Here is a 16,200-nt window from a genome sequence, read left to right as displayed (position 1 = left end):
GGTTTTTTTATGCAAAAGGAGATGACCTAATAATGAAAATAAAGCGTTACGGCTACCACCGCGCAGGAGAGGTACCAAGTTCGAATAAAAAATAAGTGCTACAGCGAAGAACGAAGATGAACTTCGACGAACTCATGGAAACACTAATGGGATCTATGGGAAAATAAAGAAGGATAACTCACCAGAGCTGTTGAACAACGGAGGCGCGCGGACGAATTCTGGTCAGATCAAGTCGATGCAGCGGCCGTGGTTGATGCAGAGGCAAAGGTCGATGGCGGCGGCGGAGCTCAGGTGCTGAGACGACGCAAAGGTGGAAGACAGACGAAGATGCAAGGGGAAAGTGAAAGGGACCCCTGGCCCTATTTATAAGACGAAAGGATAAGTGACATGCGCGGGAATCGAGGAGGTTAAAAAATGGATATGTGACGGCGCGGGCGCCTCGATTTTTGGAAGTTCATTAAAAGAGAAGCTATATTAAGATTTGAGATTTATGTAATATTAATGACAGGTGACGTCACGACGGGTTACCACGATCTTAGAAGATGACGTCACGGCGGGTTACAGGATCTCGCAAGAATAAATGAAGAAGGATTTTCCTAAGTGTTGAAGATTGACATGAACAAGTTCAAATCAACCCCGGGCCTAATGTTGGGGATATAACTATTGGGTATGACCCGCCCGGGAGGGGTCGGGTTATACCAATGACGGTTCATCAAGACAAAGCCCGTGAAGATGTTGAAGATGGTGGTTCATGAAGCAGACTTGCTAAGGGTCCAAAGCCCAAAGGCGACTTAAGGCCCATAGGTGTAAACTGCCATATATGTATGACATGGATTGTAAGGCAATTATAATTAGTAACTGAGCCGGACACATTGATGATGAGCCGGCCGAGACTCTGTGAGTCACCGGGCGTCAACCTGTGTATATAAAGGGACGACCCGGCGACGGCTTAGGACAAGAAACAAGAGAGATCGAAAGCTAGGTTAAGCGTATTCGCTCCCTGGTAATCGAAACCCAAGCAATACCACCTCAACTGGAGTAGGCTTTTACCTTCATAGCAAGGGGCCGAACCAGTATAAACTCCTGTGTCCTTTGTCCCGTTTAACCCCTTCAACCTAACCTAGTTGCGATGGCTCCATGACTAAGTCCTTCCGCTAGGATATCTGCCGTGACAATTCCACGACAGAAATGATGTAGAATTTTCTAGAAAGCATAAAGGAGTGCTTGAAAGGAGTTTTTCAAAGAAAGACCTCGGTGAAGCTACTTACATATTGGGCATCAAGATCTATAAAGATAGATCAAGACGCTTGATAAGACTTTCGATGAGTACATACCTTGATAAGATTTTGAAGGAGTTCAAAATGGATCAGTCAAAGAAGGAGTTCTTGCCTGAGTTGTAAAGTATGAAGTTGAGTAAGACTCAAAACCCGACCACGACAGAAGATAGAGAGAGAATAAAAGTCATTCCCTATGCCTCAGCCATAGGTTCTATAAAGTATGCCATGCTGTATACCAGGCCTATTGTGTACCTTGCCATGAGTTTAGCAAAGGGGTACAATAGTGATCCAGGAGTAGATCACTTGACAACGATAAAAATTATCCTTATAGGACTAAGGAAATATTTCTCGATTATGGAGGTGATAAAGAGTTCATCATAAAGAGTTACGTCGATGCAAGCTCTAACACTGATCTGGATGACTCTGAGTATCAATCTGGATACATATTAAAAGTGGGAGCAATAAGCTAGAGTAGCCCCATGCAGAGCATTGTAGACATAGAAATTTGCAAAATACATACATATCTGAATGTGGCAGACCCATTGACTAAACTTCTCTCACAAGCAAAACATGATCACTCCTTAGTACTCTTTGGGTGTTAATCACATGGCGATGTGAACTAGATTATTGACTCTAGTAAACCCTTTGGGTGTTGGTCACATGGTGATGTGAACTATTAGTGTTAAATCACATGGCGATGTGAACTAGATTATTGACTCTAGTGCAAGTGGGAGACTGAAGGAAATATGCCCTAGAGGCAATAGTAAAGTTATATCATGATAAATGTTTATTATTCATGCTAGAATTGTATTAACCGGAAACTTGATACATGTGTGGATACATAGACAAAACACAGTGTCCCTAGTAAGCCTCCACTTGACTAGCTCGTTAATCAAAGATGGTTAAGTTTCCTGACCATAGACATGTGTTGTCATTTGATGAATGGGATCACATCATTAGAGAATGATGTGATGGACAAGACCCATCCGTTAGCTTAGCATTATGATCGTTTAGTTTATTGCTATTGCTTTCTTCATGACTTATACATATTTCTCTGACTATGAGATTATGCAACTCCCGAATACCGGAGGAACACTCTGTGTGCCATCAAATGTCACAACATAACTGGGTGATTATAAAGATACTCTACAGGTGTCTCCGATGGTGTTTGTTGAGTTGGCATAGATCGAGATTAGGATTTGTCACTCCGAGTATCGGAGAGGTATCTCTAGGCCCTCTCGGTAATGCACATCACCATAAGCCTTGCAAGCAATGTGACTAATGAGTTAGTTGCAGGATGATGCATTAAGAAACGAGTAAAGAGACTTGCCGGTAATGAGATTGAACTAGGTATGGAGATACCGATGATCGAATCTCAGGCAAGTAACATACCGATGACAAAGGAAATAACATATGTTGTCATAACGGTTTGACCGATAAAGATCTTTGTAGAATATGTGAGAACCAATATGAGCATCCAGGTTCCGCTATTGGTTATTGACCGGAGAGGTTTCTCGGTCATGTCTACATAGTTGTCGAACCCGTAGGGTCCGCACACTTAACGTTTGATGACGATTTGTATTTATGAGTTATGTGTTTTGGTGACCGAAGTTTGTTCGAAATCCAGGATGAGATCACGGACATGACGAGGAGTCTCGAAATGATCGAGAGGTAAAGATTGATATATTGGAAGGTAGTATTCGAACACCGGAAGGGTTCCGGAGTGTATCGGGTACATACCGGAGTACCGGAGGGGTTACGGGAACCCCCGGGGAAAGATATGGGCCATATGGGCCATATGAGCCATAGGAGGGAGGCTAACCAGCCCACAAGGGGCTGGTGTGCCCCCACAAGGGAGGAGGCCGAATTAGACTAGGGAAGGGAGCGCCATCCCCCTTTCATACTCCTACTCATCCTTCCCCTTTTCCCCCTTCGGTAGAAGGAAAAAATGGGGCGGCCGAATCTTACTAGGACTGGAGTCCTAGTAGGACTCCCCTCTCCTTGGCGCGCCCCTTGTGGCCGGCCTCTTCCCCTCCTCCTTTATATACGGGGGCAGGGGGCATCCTAAAGCATATGAATTATTCTCTTAGCTGTGTGCGGTGGCTTCTCCATAGTTTACTCCTCCGGTCATAGTGTCATAGTGCTTAGTCGAAGTCCCGCGCGGATCACATCACCATCCCCGTCACCACGCCGTCGTGCTGACGAAACTCTCCCTTGACCCTCTGCTGGATCAAGAGTTTGAGGGACGTCATCGAGCTGAACGTGTGCTGAACTCGGAGGTGCCGTACGTTCGGTACTTGATCGGTTGGATCACGAAGACGTTCGACTGCATCAACCGCGTTAACCTAACGCTTCCGCTTTTGGTCTAGGAGGGTACATGGACACACTCTCCCGTCTCGTTGTTATGCTTCTCCTAGATAGATCTTGCGTGATCGTAGGAAATTTTTTGAATTACTACATTCCCCAACACCACCCTTACTTCAAGATCTCTGTCGACCGTCCGACAACCATGAAGACGTTCAGAGATTGCAAAATAATTGACATGAGCGAGATAACATTTTCCTAATAAAATTTCTATTACTCCCCCCGTTCGAAATTACTTGTTGTAAAAATAAAAAAAAATATACTTGTAACTAAAATACGTCTAGATACATTCATTTCTCGACAAATAATTCTGGACAAAAGACTATTTTTATATTTTGTCCCCACTTCCATAGATAGATGTAGATCTACTCGCCCAAAATCTCCCCAAGCTTCATTTCCTCCCCAAACCAAGCAGAGCCTACTTGTCTCCCTCCGCGAATCTCTCCCTCCCACGCTGATCTCAATCTGCCCGTCCCTCCACGGGCCCGCGCCGCCTCCCTCCCTCCATCCCCGCCGCATCGCCGGCGGCCTCAGCTTCGCACGCTCCGATGGTGCCGAGGTGGGTTTTCTTTCTCCTGGAAGAGCCCCCCCGCACGCTCCGCCAGGAATGCCGTGGCTTCTCCTCCTCCCAGAAGAGGCTCCCGCGCGCTCCGCCCAGCGCCGGGACGCCGTCTCCGCACACGCTTAATTACGCTATTTGCCCTCTATGTTTCTCAACCCGCGAAAACCCTAATTCCTCCTCAGTTATCTTTCCGCGCTGCTCGTGTGCACAAGCACTGGCCGCATTCGGGGTTTTTTCTTTTTTGAGTCCCGCTTGTTCCCTGTTCCTTTGCAGATTGGTCTCTTGCTAGTGCTGGCGGCTCAACCTGCAGACCGCGGCACCGCCATGGAGGCTCCGCTGACGGTGCAGATTGTCGAGTTCAACACCAAGGTGCGCCTTTCTGGGCTCCTCCATTTTCCCCGGTTCATTTTGGGTTTTCGTGCAGTGCTGTGAGGCTGTTGCTCTACATGTTTGGTGTTGGTGGATGTGCTTTGCAGGTGATGCAAGAGGAGCTGAAGAAGCTGGGGCTCAAGGTCAACCACCATGAGGCCAACATCACGTTCCTCAAGTCTGAGATCTATGCTATCGAAGAGTCGATTGCTGACCTGACAAGTAAGATTTTGTGTGTTTGCCACCCCGGCTTTATGCACTCTAGGTTACGCTGTTCTTATCTGAGAATGCAGCATGTGGATACCATCTGGCAGACCACGAAACATGTTAATTACGTTGTGGTGTGTTAGTCAACCATTAAGTTGTCGAAGTCCTTGGCACTGAAGCTCTGTCATTTATGGAACTTTATTTGCCAATATTCCTATGTGGCTCTGTTTCGAACCACGTTATCAATATCTTGTTGTTTGAAATCATTTAAAGTGAAATCGACAATGTTCAGACTTGAATGACCATCTTTGTGTGTGCTGAATCCTGAATTGGATTGTCCATGAAAAAGCTAATAAGATGATATGCAGTACTCTTACTTATAGGGCACATGTCCTGCAAAATTAATATTATTTTCAAAGGCTGAAAATGCTGTGCTAAAAGCACACGTGCAATCATACAAAAGGCTAAAGAAATATGTAATACCATGAGGGGCTCGTTGTACATCCATGCAATTTTTTGAATTTTAATTCAGTGTATTGTGTGAGATGCACTTCTTTTTTGCTATGAACAGTGCACCTCACAATCTGAATCGAGTTTGAACTTGGAATTTTGTATCCGCGCACATCAGAAGTTTGTATGAACTTATATGTGTGTATTTGGTTTGAACAACATTTGTGCACTTAGCTATCATTCACTACAACACGGCTGTTGAAAGAAGGCGTATTGGCTAGGGTGTTTCTCTAAACGCCTCAAAATTGTGCTTAAGGAGGTGTTTTGGAGAATTCGCCTTAAATCATCTCTAGCTTAAGGTGTTTTTGCAAACCTCCTCGGATTGTGTGCAACTTTGGAGGCATTTTTACAAATTGTCTCGGATTGTATGCAGCTTTGGAGGTGTTTCCTAAAAAACCTGTAACCGGTAGAGATTTTGAGGCGATTCTCAAAAACACCTGATTGATTGGGGGTTTCTCAAAAATCGTCTCCAATCGCTGTGATGTTTCCTATTGCGGGGCATGTCCATGTATATATGTATAATTTATGACAAAGGGCATGCTTTGTTACATAATCACAATATATTCGCTGGTCTAGTGGTAGTGTGCTTACAATGGTTTGCAGCTGGTCCTGTGCTCGAGTCTTGCGTGCGTCGGAATGTTGCAGGCATATTTTTTACCTGTGTGAGGTTCTGTCTTTTAGTACCATACTGCTTAGCGAACAAGAGATTGCCGTATAAAAGGAGGAAACGTGGTCGCTGATTCAGAAATCGGAGCTACTGGTTAATGGGCTTAGGGGCCAGTTGCGCGATTGAATATTTCCGCCCGGTATATATGCGCCATGATACAGACGTTGAGGCCTAGCCGGAAAATAGAAAGCTGACGTTGATTCTTTTCTCTCAGTTTGGGGTTTCGGTTGAGAAGTTTAGCAGTGCTTTAGGAAAACGCCCTAAAACGCCAGCAGATTCAAGGCGTTATTGGGGAATGCCTTGATTGACCTTCCCCTTCGCTACCATCTACATTCTACAGCATTGTAATATCAGCCGCGTTGTAGTGTCTAGGACTAGCCAATATTTCATGCTCATTTTCAAATTAGAATATGTTAGCATCATGGTCTGTGCATTGCATCGGATCGTGGATTTGTTTGAAAAAAAAAGGTGGCTGTGCTATATTAGTATCATAATGTGTAGGTAATACATGTCATTTTATACACAAAATGTTAAGAGTTGTTCAATACTTCTCTTAATTTATTATTCCTATTTAGATGCTAAACCTCAGAACCTTGTCAGTTACACTTGGAAAGGCTGCTGTAATTGCAAATAATGGTACATCAGTTGTCCTATACCTTTTCAATCTGTTGCTGAACCTGGAACTTTTATCAGTTAAACGTGGAAAGAAGGTTGTAGCTTCAAGTAATGGTACATCAGTTCAAGAAGCTGAACAGCGTACAATTGAAAGCATATGTAATCAGGACAAGACAGCAGCTTCGCTTATATGCCAGCTCAAGAAACGTCATTCCACACAAATATCAACAATGCCAATGATGAAAGATATCCTTGGTGTTGTGGCTACCTTAGGAAAAACAAATGATGATAATCTAAGCAGGTTAATTTTCACCTTGTTTTGAATTGAATTTAGCTCCTCTATTGGTGCTAATTTACTTCACATGATATGTTTGTTTGCTTACGTTTGCTGGTATCTTTTTGTTTCTGTAAATTTGTGACAGCCTACTCTCAGAGTACTTGGGAATAGACAATATGCTTGGTCTCGTTTGCAAGACTTATGATGGCATAAAGAGTCTTGAAACATATGGCACAGAAGGCAACATTGATAAGAAAAGTGGTATTCATGGACTGGGTGGCTCAATTGGAAAGATTCTGCATGGGAGGTTTACCGTGTTTTGTCTTGAAAACATAAGGTGCCATTCTAACTATTGAATGTCCTTTTTCTCTCTTGGACTCGACCATATGAGCACGTAAATACTGTGCACTATTACACTCTGCAGGCCATTTTCTGGAGAAGTTGTGATTGATGATCCACAAAGATATCTTATGCTGCGTAAACCAAGGTTGCCTAACGGGGAGTCTCCTCCTGGTTTTCTTGGTTTCGCAGTAAATATGATACTTATGGACCAGGCATACTTGAGTTGTCTCACACCCCATGGCCATGGTCTTAGGGAGACTTTGTTTTACAGTTTGTTTTCTCATTTACAAGTTTATAAGACTACAGCTGATCTACGGCGTGCTATTCCCTTCATAAATGATGGTGCGGTTTCTCTAGATGGTGGTATATTGAGGCCTAATGGTTCATTCTGCCTTGGTGATAGGTACTCAAATATGCAATTTATACCTTTACATCTAACTTTGATGATGGATGATACAGTGTTTGAGTTTTTGCCTGTTTTAGTTTTCTTTTCGTTGAGTTTTGCTTGCTTGTACTGTTGTGCCATCTTGGTACTTTCTTCTAATGCAAAATGACACGCACTTGGGTGCGTAATCGAGAAAAACATGTTTTGCAGATTGTCCTGATTACCACGTATTTTCACGCGCAGCCATTTCACGGCTTGTAAAAGCATATATTTAATAAAATCAGGATTATGTTTCACAAGCTCAATTTACCACAAGTGTTCCAGCTAAAATGAAACAATAACATTCATTCCAGTAAGAGCTATACGTTACGCAAAACTTTTAAGCATCTGCAGTCAATTTGCCTTATTATTTATTTATAATCCCTATGAAAGGAACATTGTAAGTTTTATTTATTATCGAAAGAGTAATCTACTTCTACATTTTTTATCTTTGGGATTTATGTACTCAAAGCTGTTCACTCGCACTAATAAGATACACAGTATTGATTTTTTGTATTAAAATTTATGTCATCACTTTTTTCTTGATGAATAAAGATGACCTTTGTAGGAAAGATGTTGAAGTGAAATTTACTGTAGCTTTAAGCTCTGGGGATTCAAACACACCTGGAAGTATCACTGAAATGGAAGAGCAAGTCAAACTGAAGAACTGGGAGAAGGAAAGGTTTGTTGAGGATATAAAAAGGGAGGAAGATTTGTTAAAGCAAGTTAAGGACTCATTCAGCAATCAAAAGCAACAGCTTCTGGACTATATCACTCAATCGCCAGCGTCAAAGGTGCATTCACAATATCGATCTATTCTCTCTGAAACTTCAGCTACTTAATAAGTCATAGCGGTACAATGCAATATTTTCGTATATACTACTATTAGCTTCCCTATCACGAACTGGTGGTCTTTTTCTGAGATTTGATCGATCTATTCTCTCTGAAACTTCAGCTACTTAATAAGTCATAGCTGTACAATGCAATATTTACGTATATACTATTAGCTTCCCTATGACGAATTGCTGATCTTTCCCTGAGATCTGAAATATTTAACTTTTAATTATGTAAGTTTTCTCTCTTCTGAAAATTAGATATCTGTATGGTGGCATAGCTGCTTGGTGAACGGGAGAAGGAGGGGGGGGGGGGGGCAGAGGGGTCTGTTTGACACAAGTGACAGACCAATAGCATTACCAATGCTGCGCCAGTAATCTATTGGTTTCAACATGATATTGATGGAGTATCTTAGACTTCCAAATTACTCCCTCTGTTCCTAAATATAAGTCTTTTTAGAGATTCCAATAAGGGACTACATACGGAGCAAAATGAGTGACTCTGCACTGTAAAATATGTCTATATACATCCGTATGTAGTCCATAGTGGAATCTCTAAAGACTTATATTTAGGAACGGAGGGAGTACGTGATAGCATGGTTAGAGGATACGGATAGTCTGATAGGCTTTGGTTCCTGTGTTTATGAGGTTTAATCATTGTTTTGGAGAATACAAACATGCTTGATTCTCCCGTAGTTGAATGCTTTATCTATGCTGATGTTTATTAGCTCTGGTCGGTTTGGCAAAGATGAAATTTTAAGGTGCTGCACATTAGTGTGACAAACTCCGAAGGAAGCAGCAGTTAGGCGGCAAATCATCATTGATCAGTTTTACATACTTCCCATGTCTACTGATACCAAGATACCTTTTTCTCTAAAAAAAAGGGAAATACTTCAATTGTCTCATGTAGTATGTCGCAAGAGCTTCAAGAGATTTATACATTTCTCTTCAAGATGAAATTTTAAGGTGCTGCACATTAGTGTGACAAACTCCGAAGGAAGCAGCAGTTAGGCGGCAAATCATCATTGATCAGTTTTACATACTTCCCATGTCTACTGATACCAAGATACCTTTTTCTCTAAAAAAAAGGGAAATACTTCAATTGTCTCATGTAGTATGTCGCAAGAGCTTCAAGAGATTTATACATTTCTCTTCATTTATACATCCCCAATTTACTGATGCTCTTTCCTTTCAACAGAGGGTGCAGGGTTCACCAACCATTCGCTCACCTGCAACTCCGGGAAGTAATCCATTTGCAGCAACTCCTGGGCGTAACCCGTTTACATCAACTCCTGGAAGTCACCCGTTTGCTACAACTCCGGGAGGCAACCCATTTGCAGCTACTACTCCTGGAGGTCACCCGATTGCAGCAACTCCTGGAAGTCACCCGATCGCAGCAACTCCTGGAAATATTTCGTTTGCAGTCAAGCCTCCCCACATGCGCTGACAGCGTGTAAATGTCCGCATGCGATTTCCTTTTGCTGGGAGTTTGTCATGCTCTGGTTCTATCCATACGTAACCAACTGCATTTTGCGAAGTTCTTAACGCTAGATTCTAGTGCACAGTAGGGATGCGAAAAGTTAGTACATAACCACCGACTTTTGTTCATAAGTTGGGGCCTGTCTCTGGTCACTTATTTTGTTACTAGTCCTTTTGTGTATCTCGTCGAAAGAGAAGATACGGTGATAGAAGAGTCCCCACCTAACCAAATTCAACAGAAGGTTTGACAGCAACATTGAAATGCCAGTCTGGTTTCAGCATTGGCTGATCTGTTTCACTTGTGAACCTTCCTGCTGGAAGCAGGCAGGAGGAGCTTTTTGTTTCTTCCCGTCATGCTTGTAGGAAACATGATGTAACAAATCGGCTTATTGTCAGCGAAGCAGCAAGCATATACTCCCTCTGTTCCTAAATATAAGTCTTTTTAGAGATTTCAATATGGATTACATACAGATGTATATAAACATAGTTTAGAGTGTAGATTCACTCATTTTGCATCGTCAGTAGTCCATATTGGAATCTATAGAAAGACTTATACTCCCCCTGTTCCAAATTAGTTGACTTGAATTTGTCTAAATACGGATGTATCTATACTTTTTTAGTGTTTAGATACATCAGTGTCTACATAAATATGAGTCCAGTAATTTGGAATGGGGGGAGTATTTAGGGAATGGAGGGAGTATAAGTCAGAAGTGACCATTGTTGACACCTCCTGGCTGTATTTGCTCATCTGGTGGTTACATGGCCATTGTTTTGGCTGTTATGTGAATGAATCTCTGTCATCGAGCAGTGGAAACTCAAAAAGGCGAATTTCCTGGAACTGTTTTGCCGCTATTAGATTTGGCAAGCAAGATGTAAACATTAGCACCAGGTAGAAGAGTGGAGTACATTTGCCGTCGATGCGGAGCTACGTACAAAACTTCCATATTGGAATTGATTCAGCAGGCAACGCTGCTCGAATAATCTGACCTAGCTAGACAACGTCAAGACTGAAACAAAATCAAAGAGGTTTGGACGTCCTTCTCCAGCACATGGCCAAGTGAGATGAGATGAGATAAGCTCTTGAGCTACACAAGATGGCCAGCTGCACTGCAGTTCCTTGAGCTATTACACAACATGGCCAAGTGCACTGCAGTTCCTTGAGGTGGATCATTTGTCACTGCAAGTAGCAAATCCAAGTGAGATGAGATCTGCTCTTGAGCTACACAAGATTTTGATGACAGGTTATCGGGCGTACCTTTTCTTCTTGTCGGAGGCGACTTTCCGTCCCTTGCCGGCTATGACGTCGTCCATGCTCTGGCCGTAGCGCCGGTACCGGCCACCGGAGGCGACGAAGCCGGGGCACGGCCGGTAGGCCTTGATCGGCCACCACCCAAACAAGGGGACGGCGGCTATGCCGCCCATGATCCGCCCTTCGCCGTTGCAGCCCCTCTCTGTTTCCTCACGACCGCACCCTTTGCACCCCCTGTGTACAGTTAGAAAGAACACGTTATGTCTGTTTGAAACCGGAAGCAGGCTATATAAATCCAACTGATTTTTTTTCAAGTAGTCTAAATTTGCTGCGGCAGATTGCTATAGAGGTTAGGAGCTCGAAAGACTCATTTTAGCAGAAGTTGACAACAATAGGCTGTGGTCTCAGTCAATAAACGTACTGTCACAGTGGCAAAAATAAATCAAAATATCATAAAAAATAAGGTTCCACTGAGACTTGAACTCGGGTTACTGGTTCAGAGTCCAATGCCCTAACCACTAGACCATGGAACCATTTGTTGATGCGATGTTGAACATAATCATAATTAAACATAACGTTCACGTTTACATAGGGGACACACTGACATGCTCAATAAAATTGTCATATATCATTCCGACAGTTACATGCTCGATAAATTTGAGACAGTAATTCAGCAGACCTGGAACAGCAGCCCGTACCTGAAGTTGGGGTCATCCTTGTAGTCGTATCTGACAGCCGCCGGAGCAGGGGCAGGGGCCGTCGCCTCTGCTGCTGCTGCTGCTCCCTCTTGATCTTTGGTCACAACAGAGGAAGCAGAGGACGAGGAGCTGCCGGATGAGCTGCAGGCAAGATTGCCTCTGGCTCTGGCCGGCGCGTGCTTCCTCTGCAGCAGAGTCGACGCAGGCGCCAAAGGAGGAGAGGGGGAGGGGGAGTGGTTGGTCGAGAGGAAGACGGCGCTGTGAAGAGGAGGAGAAGGGAGCCAGAGGGAGGCCGCCATTTTTCAGGGGTGGGCGCGCTCGTGCCACGCTCCCTCCCTGAGCCTCGTTTCCTTTCCCTGGAGATGCGGCCAGGGGAGGAGGGAGAAATGGAGGAGAAAACTGGGGTGGGGGACGTGGGAAAAGATTGGAGGATGAACTTGCGGCCATGTAGACGTCGTCAGGAGGCCGTGTTTCGGTTGGAGATAATGCGCGGTGAGTGCTGCTCCTACGATTTTATATTTTGAATTTCTCCTACGATTTTATTGGTTCTTTTTATCTCATCTCTGAACCGGTTCGTTTACAGATTTGTTTCGCAGACGGGAAAAGGGACTGGTTATCTGAAAAAGATTATCGCTGTCTGAACATGTGAGAAGTTACTCGAGGAAGTTACTGTACATGAGGAGAAAAAAGAACGAAAACCAAACAAAAATGAGGTTCTACCGAGACTTGAACTCGGGTTACTGGATTCAGAGTCCAATGTCCTAACCGCTAGACCATAGAACCTTTTGTGGACTGCTAACCTGACATTAGATTTATATCTTTATTACTCTACACGATTTTTCAGACTGCACAAAGCAAAAAATGTTAATTTACGATGTTTTGCGATAAAAATAGGTGTATAGACGCGCACACACTGACTCCAAATGCATTTCAAGCCGTTCAACAGCTTCTCGCCAAGCCTAAATTTCTACTAATTTTCAAAGGATAGTTAGTGCAATTTTTATTTAGTGTTTGCTTAGCTCAAATGATAGGAAAGATGACTATAATTTAGTGTTGTGTGTGTGTGATGCGGGTCATGCTTGAATTGTTTTCCTTTGGCCGGTTACTTCTTCCCGTTGATGATGCCTTTTCTTTGAGTCATCCCCCGTACAAGATATCATGTGTGTATGTGTTGTACTACCTCCGTCCCAAATTGTAAGATGTTTTCGTAGCTAGGCTATGGTTACTGCAAATGTAGAGGGCCAAATAATTGATGATGATATGAAGAACAACTTCATGCTCATTTCAGTGTGTGAAGCTATGGGAGTATTTAGCCTTTGGGTGCAACTATCTTGAAGATGGTAGTTCAGACTATATTCTACCAATATATATAATGATCTAGCAATATGATTAGCGATGCGAGTGTGACATTGTTGTTGAAAATCGGAGGCGTAAGTTGATCATATGAGTTAGGACAAACAATTACAACATCGATCCCGGGACTGCTATCAAGGTTTAGTGCAAACGCCTACAATCCCAATGCATGACTACGGGCGCTCCACTATTAATGACCCACAAATATATGAGATCAATTATAGCTTTTTCGATAAGTAAGAGTGTCGAACCCAACGAGAAGCAGAAGGAAATAACAAGTGGTTTTCAGCAAGGTAATGTCTGCAAGTGCTGAAATTGTAAGTAACAGAGTAGTTTGTTAGAATAATAATTTGTAACTAGCAAGTAACGATAATAGTAACAAAAGTGCAGCAAGGTAGCCCAATCCTTTTGAGGTAAATGACATGCCGAAACAGTCTCTTATAATAAGCAAAGCGTTCTTGAGGGTACACGGAAATTTCATCTAGTCACTTTCATCATGTTGGTTCGATTTGTGTTCACTACTTTAATAATTTGATATGTGGGTGGATCGGTGCTTAAGTGTTGTTCTTACTTGAACAAACCTCCTACTTATGATTAACCCACTCGCAAGCATCCGCAACTACGAGAAAAGTATTAAGAATAAATTCTAACCATAACATTAAACTTTTGGATCCAATCGGTCCCTTACGGATCCGCTTCTGTCACTCTCGCAACCCATTATCTAATTAATACTCCACAATGCATTTCCTTAGACCCAAATATGGTGAAGTGTCATGTAGTCGACGTTCACATGACACCACTAAGGGAATCACAACATACATACTATCAAAATATCGAACACATATCAAGTTTACATGATTACTTGCAACAAGATTTCTTCCGTGACCTCAAGAACAAAAGTAACTACTCACAAGTGATAAACATGCTCAAGATCAGAGGGGTATTAAATAGCATGTTGAATCTGAACATATAATCTTCCACCAAATAAACCATATATAGTAATCAACTACAAGATGTAATCAACACTACTAGTCACCCACAAGCACCAATCTATAGTTTCGGTACAGAGATTGAACTAGGGTTTGAGATGAGATGGTGCTGTTGGAGATGTTGATGGAGATTGCTCTCCCCAAGATGGGAGAGTTGTTGGTGATGATGATGACGATGATTTCTCCCTCCGAGAGGGAAGTTCCCCCGGCGGAATCGCTCCGCCAGAGGGCAAAAGTGCTCCTGCCCAAGTTCCACCTCGAGACGGCGGCGCTCCATCCCAAAAGTTATCTCCTTATTTTTCAAGGTCAAAATGACTTATATACTAGAAGATGGGCATCAGAGGTGGGCTGGGCTAAGCACAACCCACCAGGGCGCGCCTGGGGGGCCAGGCGCGCCCTGATGTCTTGTTCTCACCAGGTGCCCCCCTTCGGTGGTTATTTGCTCCAGTATTTCTTATTTATTCCATAAAAATTCCCCGTGAAGTTTTAGCTTATTTGGAGTTGTGCAGAATAGGTGGCCTGACGTAGCTTTTCCAGGTCCAGATTTTCAGCTGCCGGAATTCTCCCTCTTTGTGTGAACCTTGCAAATTATGAGAGAAAAGGCATTAGAATTACTCCAAGAAGCATTATTATGCATTAAAACATTATAAATAATAGTAGGTAAACATGATGCAAAATGGACGTATCAAATCCCCAAGCTTAGACCTCGCTTATCCTGAAGCGAAAACTAAAATCGAAAAACATGTCCACATGCTTAGAGAGAGAGAGGTGTTGATAAAAACAAAATACGGACATAGAAGCATCATGTAAATTATTATAACAACAACAAACTTAAACATAAAACTTATAATAGAGCTTTTATCATAGACTTCTCATGAATAAGTAACAATTCATCACACTATTGAAGTATAAAGCATAAACTCTACTGGAAACCAACAAACTATGTTCTCAGTCAACTTTGCATCTACAATTCATCATCTTTTCAGGAAGGAACACGTATCGGAGCCTTTAGGCAAGTCCACATAGTCAACCATCTTATAGTCTTCTATGATTGCTAACACTCACCGCATACACATGAGCAAAACGTTTCAAATGAACACATAGAAAGATATGGGCTCATAGTTTCGCCTCCCAACGTACTCACCTCGAGGGCGATGTCAACAATAATAACTCATGCTACCCACATCCAACTGGATATATGTGCCTAGATCTTTCCTCACCACATGATGCTTGCCAAAAGAGAAAATAATAATGAATAGAGAGAAAAACTTTGACTCTTTGCATAAAAGTAAATACATGAAAGTAAAAGATAGGCCCTTCGCAGAGGGAAGCAGAGGTTGCCATGCGCTTTTTGTTTGTATGCTCAAACCCTTAGTGCAAAAGAACGTCACGTTTATTACCCCTTATGATAGCAACCTTTATTATGCAGTCTGTCGCTTTTATTCTTTGCTATCACAAGTTCGCACAATGCTCAGTTTTCTCTTACACTAAATGATCTAACACTTTTAGAAGAAATTTTTATTGCCTTATTGCACCGATGACAACTTACTTGAAGGATCTTACTCAATCCTTAGGTAGGTATGGTGGACTATTGAAAATAATATTTGGGTTTAAGGGTTTCTGGATGCACAAGTAGTATCTCTACTTGGTGCGGAATTTTTGGCTACCAAAGATGGGGGGCAAGCACCACACGTTGAAGGATCTATGACAATATAACTTCTATGTGAATGTGAACAAACATAATCATTACGTTGTCTTCCTTGTCCAACATCAACAATTTTGGCATATAATATTTTGATGGGGGCTCACAATCACAAAAGATTTCCAAGATAGCGCATTTGCATGTGAATCTTCTCTTCCCTTATTAATTCTTTCATGAATTGCATCATTGACCAATGCTATGTTTGTCAATCTCCAATAAAATTTTCTACTTATACTTATACTTATGTGGTGTTATTACCTACCATAAGATTAGCATATGATCT

At 42.5% G+C, this 16,200-nt stretch overlaps 2 protein-coding genes and 1 non-coding gene across 3 annotated transcripts; 1 reads left to right on the top strand and 2 right to left on the bottom strand.

Moving 5' to 3' along the window:
* Positions 1-271: 271 nt before the first annotated feature.
* On the top strand, positions 272-10,207 carry LOC123056862 (protein DEFECTIVE IN MERISTEM SILENCING 3). Its single transcript, XM_044480108.1, has 9 exons — positions 272-291; positions 3,999-4,200; positions 4,477-4,572; positions 4,680-4,794; positions 6,650-6,872; positions 6,994-7,185; positions 7,273-7,593; positions 8,183-8,408; positions 9,646-10,207. Exons 1-9 carry the CDS (start codon positions 272-274, stop codon positions 9,892-9,894), a joined length of 1,644 nt encoding a protein of 547 aa, XP_044336043.1. The 3' UTR covers positions 9,895-10,207.
* Positions 10,208-10,765: 558 nt separating this feature from the next.
* Positions 10,766-12,330, bottom strand: LOC123060826 (uncharacterized). The gene is made up of 3 exons (XM_044483673.1): positions 11,874-12,330; positions 11,182-11,409; positions 10,766-11,103 (listed from the first exon to the last, which is right to left on the bottom strand). Exons 1-3 carry the CDS (start codon positions 12,170-12,172, stop codon positions 11,094-11,096), a joined length of 537 nt encoding a protein of 178 aa, XP_044339608.1. The 5' UTR covers positions 12,173-12,330; the 3' UTR covers positions 10,766-11,093.
* Positions 12,331-12,584: 254 nt separating this feature from the next.
* TRNAQ-CUG (transfer RNA glutamine (anticodon CUG)) lies at positions 12,585-12,656 on the bottom strand. Its single transcript has one exon. It is a non-coding gene; the product is annotated as a tRNA-Gln (tRNA).
* Positions 12,657-16,200: the final 3,544 nt, after the last annotated feature.

The sequence above is a fragment of the Triticum aestivum genome, chromosome 3A (genome assembly GCF_018294505.1).
Source record: "Triticum aestivum cultivar Chinese Spring chromosome 3A, IWGSC CS RefSeq v2.1, whole genome shotgun sequence".
Classification (NCBI taxonomy): Eukaryota; Viridiplantae; Streptophyta; class Magnoliopsida; order Poales; family Poaceae; genus Triticum; species Triticum aestivum.
Note: the sequence above shows the minus strand (reverse complement) of the source record. Positions and strands in the feature narration are given on the sequence as shown.